We start from the raw sequence: 8,599 nt of genomic DNA, 5'->3' as shown, positions 1-8,599 counted from the left end.
TTCTTGTACAGCCACTAGTACGCGTGGCGTTTCGGGCAGGTCCCTGGAATACGATCCCCGCCGCGAAGAATCGTAACTCTAGTGTGTCCCAAGTTATTTACATTGATGACTCCTTGCACCAGTCCTGTGGTGCAGCTGTAGTTGTGAAGGTAGATGGTTCCTACTCCTATGAGAGTGGAGCGCGTACAAATAACTGGACTTCCACTCTTCAAACAGAACTGTTTGCCATAATTCTTGCACTCGTACTGGTATAAAAGTCCAAAGTCGACACGTTAATTGTGACTCCTTGTCATCCTTGGCTGCACTCAGCTCCCAAGACATAACTGTCCTTGGGTCTGAAGCTAGACAATAAAATGAAATTATCAATGGTGGAGTCAGTTTTTCTCTCCTGTGGATTCCTACTCACATTGGTCCCCGGATACATGAGAACTTATGAGTTAGCCAAAACATTTTTGCTCGTAAATAGGAAACTGATTACCATCTTGGACTTCCTTTTAAGCAGCCTGGAACAACAATATTCCGGGAACAGCAACAAAATCTAATAGACTTAAGGCAAAATGAAATTCATACCAGTTCCTCCATCTGTCATCATTCTATTATGCAGGATGTACCGCACGTCTATGGGTCATCCAATAAGGTTAGCAGACTTCTAGATGTTACCACTGCTAGACTTAGGCTCGGCTACAAGTACCTCTGGCAGTTTGTACCATATTGTAGAGTTGACTAAATGTCAGCAGAGCTATTAAGATACTTTGCGTCATTATATAATTGAATGCGAAAAAATCGCGGAATCCTGAGATAACTCCATCACTGGTGTTTCAGAAATGTGTAAGTACTTCATTCATAATGATGTACTACAAGAAATCTTAGCCAAGTATCCACAGTTTGCTTATTGTAGGTGCAGCCTGCACATGACTGTAAAGCTGCCGCCCAGTTGAGTGGGTGTGGAGCAAGACTAGTAACTGTGTGACTCAAGATTGATATATGTTAATTTGTCTATGTAAAAGAAAGTGTAACTAGCTTTACAAAAATGTTACTTTCTAGGTTTAATGAACTGTAGGGGGGGGGGTCCAGTTCCCGAGCCCATTAAGTGTGTCTAACACCGCCCACGGGATGGGTATAGGGTGCATAATAACTGACTAAACTAACTAAGTGGCCAGTTAGGTCTTTTGTGTAGATGGGAATAGTAGTGATCATGGAGAATGAACCTGGTGTGGACAATAACTGTTACTGACACCTTACGAGTCGTCACGAACATCTGAGGTGAAGAGTGTGTTTGAGGCTGCACGCAGAGCAATTATTGTGGTGGTGATGGAGTGTTAGAGATGTGATGGCAGGCGGCGGTGTTGGTGGAAAGTGCGCGCTGGTATATAGGATGGTGAGAACGGTGGTGGTGGTGAGAACTATGGTGGTGGTGGTGGTGTTACTGCTGGTGGTGGGAGACTGGTGGACGAAGAGTCCGTGTTGCAGGTCAGCCGGAAGACTGTTGGGTGTTGCTTGACCCGCGTCCTTTACCCATGTGGGCGAGCTCCTGCCAGCAGTTCCTGACCCTGGACACCCACACCCTGCCTCGCCAACTCATTCATTTCCCAACCCAGCTTTATTTATGCTGGCTTTCATGAGCGGCGTTGTTGTGTCGGACCAGAAGAGAAATGTAGGTGTGATACAGGCCGGTGGTGGCTGTGATGGGCGTGAGGCCCGGGCTGCCACCACGCCTCTCCACCTCTCGCTGCCAATACATATTAATGACTTCAGCTCACAGCCGGCCCTAAATGTTCTCGGCTCGTATATCTTCACCACATGTTGGTCAAGGTAGATAATTCTCCAGGTTTCATGTGCTGTGTCGTTTATATAGGAATATAGCTTAGGAAACCTTGGTGTGGCTTGCTGTATGTGCCAGTCATTAATTCAACAGTGTGTGTGTGTGTGTGTGTGTGTGTGTGTGTGTGTGTGTGTGTGTGTGTGTGTGTGGGCCAGCAGACTGCAAGGGGGACGATGCGCAGTTGTTGGTCAGTGTACACACTTTTGCCAGTCTTGGCGGTGGTAAATGTAGCCTCTGCCGCCACATTAGTGTTTGGACGATCTGTGGTGCGGTTCCTGCTCCCGCCAGCCTCCACCTGCCTGCTGGCCTCTCTCCCACCATCGCTGCCACCTTATCTTCCTCCCCTTATCACTGAGTATTTTACGCTACTTCTGAAAAAGGAAATGAGTGTCGCCTCTTCTGAGACTGATATAGGTTATTGGTACATTGTGTCACGAGTACCCACTGACGTACGTGGAGAACTGGCGCCGCTGGCTACAGTGATATCAAGTGACTGTTTGGCGGGTGGCAGCGGCGGCGTCAAGCAGCAGGAACATCGGCAGCAGGAGCAGCAGCAGCAGCAGTAACGGTGGAGAAGGTCGTGGTGGTGGTGGTAGTGGTGGTGGGTACAGCTGTCACGGCTAAGCAGCCCCGCCACCAGTACCTGACTCAGTGGCCGTCGCGCTCCAACGTGCTCTCCACACCTGTTGATCCTTGTCTCAGGATCCCAGCGTCTCGGGGACACACCTGTGTCCTTCCCCCTTAAAGCACCTCTCTTGTCTCCGGATAAGTTGACTCTTGAAAGATCATGATGTACAGTGTATAAAAGCAGTAGCTTGGGCATGCTGGAAGTGCGTAGTGTTACAGTGAACATAAAGACTTATAATGTCACATGGAGTTGTGTGAAGTGTAAACCTGTTCAGACCTGGGTATCAGAGCTGAGTCGTCTTTACAGTGACGTCAAAATTCGAGTATGTACCGTATATTTTGGAAGGTGTTAGTGAGCTTATTGAGACCTCACACTTCCCACATTACCCAATAAGCTTAACGTTATGTTGTGAATAACTTTGAACCACTTGCAGGTGACAACAGAAAGTTAGTGTTATGTAACATTTTCCAAGAGAAGTGTGAGAAGCGCAGGACATGGTTAGTGGCGGGAGCGGGGGCTTGTAGCACATGCCTTATCCTCGTGCACCAACCCGCACTGGACGCCTCGAAGATGAATGGAGTTTACACGCTCAAAATCTTGACCAAAAGTTGTTTACGTCCTGAAGAATTATTCTGGCGGGTGGGAGACTGCGGGCGGTGGAGCTGGTGGCGGAGGGTGAAGAGTGTGATGTGTGTCGTGGAGGTGTGCAGGTGACTGCTGCTGTGGCGTCTGATGTGGGCGCCGTGTACATGGTGGTGGTGTCGGAGTGGTAATGATGGGCACAGCTCCCTCCTCTGACAGTGAGGACGGTCCCCAGCACACTGTCACCCTCTACACCAGCAGCAGCAGCAGCAGGAGGGAAGAGGGTGGAGCACCGTCTGCTTGGGACGTGTGTTGTAGCTGTGTCCCAGCCCGTCAGACGCCCTGCCCGTCCTCCACCACCTCGTGGATGACACCCTCGCCTACCTATCACCCCCTCACCAAAGTTCCACAACCACTCCCCATGATGACGTTATCGGCAAACTCTCCAAACTCCGATGGTCGTCTCTGGCGCACATTTAGACGGTATTAGTCATTCTACTAATGTAACATGTCTTGTTTTTTTACCAGAATTGTTTGACTCGCTGTGCCTATGTCTCGGTACAACACACTGAACTTGTGGCATGGACTCTGTTGTAAATTTGTATTAGTTAAGCAAGATTATTTGTAGAACTTGTAAAGGCGTTTAGGAAATTCTCATTACGTTCATCGTTTTAGTTTGTCTCATTGCGATTAGGCACGCGATGTGAAAATAATTGTGATTGTGTGATAAAGACGGGACCGACTCTGGGGGAAAGTGGCTGGGGCGCCAGCAAGAGCGCCAACAGGAGCCGTGACGTAGTGACCTCATACCTGAGTGACGTCGCGGGTGGGGCCGCACACAAGGATCACCTCCCTCGTCCTCCATCCCAGAAGCTGCCTAACTGGTGTCTCATATAATGCCGTACAGCAGCATGCTTCTCCAAACTAGGGCCTGCGAGTGCGCTTCAGAGAGAGAGGGGGGGGGGTGGAGGGTCCGCGACGACATGAAAACTAATATTTTAGTGCATTTTCTCTATGTACAACTTGCCATTTGTCACAATCTACTTGTATGAGTCGGGATTTTCAAGACCAACAGTACTGCCAACCGAGCACTACTAATATCTCCTGTTATGACAGAGCCCAGTAGGCTCAGGAATCTGTACATCACTTGATTGACGGTTGAGAGGCGGGACCAAAGAGCCAGAGCTCAACCCCCGCAAACACAACTAGATGAGTACAGAGCACGCTTACAGGAGGACAAGTTCAGGTGTCTTGTACTGTGCACTAAACTGCTGTATCCGTTTGATATCTGTAGAACGTCTTTGCGATTCTGCTTGAAAACATTGAAAGACTTTCAATGCTCCTTGCATACTTTCGTGCATACTTCCTTGAAGTATGCAGGGAAGAGCCTCAAGGTGGCAGATTTCTGGCACCATTTTAATGGTCTTCCTTTAAGAGACCTTGAATGATTTTTATCGAAAAAAATATGTTTGTGCACAAACACATTGCACAATATGGCGTGAGGCCAGGAGATAACCACAGAAGCGCGGTTACAAACGATACTTTAACAGTGATTCCCAACTGGGAGAGCCGGTCGGCCGAGCGGACAGCACGCTGGGCTTGTGATCCTATGGTCCCGGGTTCGATCCCAGGCGCCAGGCGAGAAACAATGGGCAGAGTTTCTTTCACCCTATGCCCCTGTTACCTAGCAGTAAAATAGGTACCTGGGTGTTAGTCAGCTGTCACGGGCTGCTTCCTGGGGGTGGAGGCCTGGTCGAAGACCGGGCCGCGGGGACACTAAAGCCCCGAAATTATCTCAAGATAACTGTTGTCCTTGCGACAAGTGATTTGTATTGAGTGTGCTGAACTAGATGTCTCCTGTTACCATCATGTACATGCAGGTTTAACCCAGAGCAACAATTCGGGTCGTATGGTACATAAATGCATATATGTTTTACAACAATGTCTACTGTCAACAATCTCCATGTGTTTTTGTTGGGCGCATCTGAGAGTAACTTTGTCCAACAGCCTGGTTGATCAGACACTAACCAGGAGGCCTGGTCAAAGACGGGGGACGTTGATTCCCGGAACCAATAACAGGTTCTCAACAGGAAGGGACTATACAGGAGGGGGGGGGGCTTGCTGTGTCCCTGATAGGGAGATTGAGACATACATGATTAGGAATAATTGCCTTACCGGATTTTCCCAGTTATGATTTTTTAAATTTTTATCATGAAATATTAGTCCAATTGGATATGTATAGTTTAGAACCATTCATGCAGTACATAAATGTTCATTATCGTGATCATTATCTCAGAATCTTCCTCTTTGAATTCCTTGAAAATGTTTATGGGAGTAAGTTAGTATATTGAGACATGGTTGGTCTCCCTGCCACAAGTGGAGTAGTTATAGATGGTCGTATTAAATGTGAAGCTGGGATGTGTCGCGCCCTCGTGTTTAGTGCTGTGTCCGCAGCCATCTGCTGCACCTGCCCTTCTCATCTCGGCTCTCATCAATACTAATTCAATTAAATTTAATAAACAGACTGTTTACAGTCTGTTTATTAAATTTAGACTTGTTACCTAGCAGTAAATAGGTACCTGGGAGTTAGACAGCTGCTACGGGCTGCTTCCTGGGGGGAGAGGGGGGGGGGTGCGCGTGTGTAGTAGATATAATAATATGTAGTAGATATAATCGAGGAAAAATAGATTGGTTAGAAAGTCCAAGGATTGGTCCAAGCGTTCATAGCTGGATTCTGCAGACAGAAATATTAAATACATCTATCTATTGAGGTATCAACAGGGCAGAAAGAGGACACAGGTGGTGACTTAAGTACCGGAATGAGTTACGGTGAGAATGATATAATTTGTTAATTGTCATAGTGAAGAAATGTAGTGCAGTAAGGTGGCGTGGTGGAGACACATACACAGACAGCTACGAATATAGACGTGACAGGATCGTAAAAGTTTCGGAACCCTGCGAGCTGAAAGCCAGGGGCCGGAGAGCTAAAACTCAACTCTCGTGCTCGTCTGGGTGACAGCATACCAGCCAGTCACCTATATCTATAGCCAGTCAGGCTATAGATATAGTCACCTATATCTATAGCCAGTCAGTCATGATATCTATACCAGCCCATCGTTTATTTATCCAGGAATGGTTGTGGTAGATAAGAGCTAACATACTGGAGTGAACAATATGGAAGGAAATGCAGAATAAAGCCAGTGAAGAGTGGAGGTGCCATAGGCACAACCACAGAACACTGTATGAACATCAGAGGTCCACGGTTGTTCAACATCCTCCCAGCCAGCATAAGAAATATTGCCGGAACAAAACTGGAAGTCTTCGAGAAAAAAGTGGACAGTTTTCTGCAAGAAGTGCCGGACCAACCGGGCTGTAGCGGATATGTGGGTCTGCGGGCTGCTCCAAGCAGTTGAACCAGAAACCTGTTGAACCAAGTCTCACAAGTCAAGCCTGGCCCAGAGCTGGGCTTGGGGGAGTAGAACTCCCGAACCTCATCCAGGTACAATCCAGGTACATAAGAGACATTCAAGAGCCGGCCAGGGCACCACTTGCCGCGTGGTCGCTCGCGCTATTTGTTCACACACAATATTGATGCGGACTTGTTTATAAGGGAAAGTGTGAGGTCACACTGACGGGCCTTGTACGGTGGTGTGGCCTACTGGCCTTAGAGCACATGTAGCTCATGGCCTTTAAAGAGTCTGTGGCCTTCCAGGTCTCGGTAGTGTGTGGCCCTTTCTTCCTAAGAGGCAATAGTGAACAATGTTGGGGTTTCTTAGATAAACTGGCTTCTAAAAGGTTTGTGGCATACTGGCCTTTTAGACTGTGTGGTTCCTTAGGACGTGTGTGGGGAGGGGGGCGGCATTAAGGTTAGTAGCCCTGGAAGATATTGTGGTACTTGCCCTCAAGAGCCCCACACACTCCTTCACACACTTTTCAACATTATGTGAACCTTGAGTGCCGAAGGTTCTAGCTAGCCCTGCCGGGTGTGTAACACTTGAGGGTGTATGGCCCTTGAGTGTGTATGGTTGTTTATAGCGAGTGACCCCCGTGAGGGTGTACCCCTCCAGGGTGTAGGCTGTGACACGAGTGGAGGCCTAGGGCGGGGAAGAGTGGCGAGAGGCTTTGCCGTATTGCTTAAGTGTGTGTATGTGCTCCTTGTGTGCACATGAAGATGACATAACTGCTCCTAGGGTATCAGCTCTCTCACGCTGCTGCTTTCCAGTGTCTTACCATCTGACTGATAGCATGATAGCGTCCCGACTTTCGTCCCTTAAAGTTAGACATTGGTTCGAGCGGAATCGGGCAGTATCTTGGGACTGACCTGTTGAATATAATGCTGGAGCGTGGCCTTCCCTGATGTGGCAGCAGGGGCGACAGTTGCGGTAAAAGGTTAAGTATATAAATAACCCGGGATTATATATAACCCTGGATAATGAGGCTGAGAGTGAGGGAAGCGGCCTGGGAGAGCCTTGACCTTCCCTAGGAACCTCCAGGCTGTGGTCTCCCTGCGCCGCCTTCCCCCCATCTATCCCTCCTAGCCTCACTCTCCTCTCCTAGCCACTCTCACCACATCCCAGCCACCCCATCCCAGCCACCACATCCCAGCCACCCCATCCCAGCCACCACATCCCAGCCACCACATCCCAGCCACCACATCCCAGCCACCCCATCCCAGCCACCCCATCCCAGCCACCACATCCCAGCCACCACATCCCAGCCACCACATCCCAGCCACCCCATCCCAGCCACCACATCCCAGCCACCCCATCCCAGCCACCCCATCCCAGCCACCACATCCCAGCCACCCCATCCCAGCCACCACATCCCAGCCACCCCATCCCAGCCACCACATCCCAGCCACCCCATCCCAGCCACCACATCCCAGCCACCCCATCCCAGCCACCCCATCCCAGCCACCCCATCCCAGCCACCCCATCCCAGCCACCCCATCCCAGCCACCCCATCCCAGCCACCCCATCCCAGCCACCCCATCCCAGCCACCACATCCCAGCCACCCCATCCCAGCCACCCCATCCCAGCCACCACATCCCAGCCACCACATCCCAGCCACCACATCCCAGCCACCCCATCCCAGCCACCCCATCCCAGCCACCCCATCCCAGCCACCACATCCCAGCCACCCCATCCCAGCCACCACATCCCAGTCACCACATCCCAGCCACCCCATCCCAGCCACCCCATCCCAGCCACCCCATCCCAGCCACCCCATCCCAGCCACCACATCCCAGCCACCCCATCCCAGCCACCCCATCCCAGCCACCCCATCCCAGCCACCACATCCCAGCCACCCCATCCCAGCCACCCCATCCCAGCCACCACATCCCAGCCACCCCATCCCAGCCACCACATCCCAGTCACCACATCCCAGCCACCCCATCCCAGCCACCCCATCCCAGCCACCCCATCCCAGCCACCCCATCCCAGCCACCACATCCCAGCCACCCCATCCCAGCCACCCCATCCCAGCCACCCCATCCCAGCCACCACATCCCAGCCACCCCATCCCAGCCACCCCATCCCAGCCACCACATCCCAGCCACCCCATC

General features: G+C 50.7%; 1 protein-coding gene across 37 annotated transcripts in view; it reads left to right on the top strand.

Moving 5' to 3' along the window:
- Nucleotides 1-8,599, top strand: part of LOC123745316 (serine/threonine-protein kinase WNK1) — a 340,974-nt gene that overhangs the window by 198,370 nt on the left and 134,005 nt on the right. For 7 of the 37 annotated variants that reach the window (XM_069300733.1, XM_069300732.1, XM_069300730.1 and 4 more), the window contains exon 1: nt 2,046-3,515. The exons of 11 other annotated variants lie outside the window; for them this stretch is intronic. In XM_069300733.1, the coding sequence (XP_069156834.1) occupies nt 3,223-3,515 (293 nt within the window). In that variant the 5' untranslated portion in view covers nt 2,046-3,222. Of the gene's footprint in view, nt 1-2,042; nt 3,516-8,599 lie in introns of those variants that run through there. 19 more of the 37 variants (XM_045725748.2, XM_045725739.2, XM_069300731.1 and 16 more) reach the window with 5 other exon arrangements.

The sequence above is a fragment of the Procambarus clarkii genome, chromosome 44 (genome assembly GCF_040958095.1).
Source record: "Procambarus clarkii isolate CNS0578487 chromosome 44, FALCON_Pclarkii_2.0, whole genome shotgun sequence".
Lineage (NCBI taxonomy): Eukaryota > Metazoa > Arthropoda > Malacostraca > Decapoda > Cambaridae > Procambarus > Procambarus clarkii.
The sequence above is the reverse complement of the archived record's forward strand: the minus strand, read 5'-3'. Positions and strand labels throughout refer to the sequence as shown.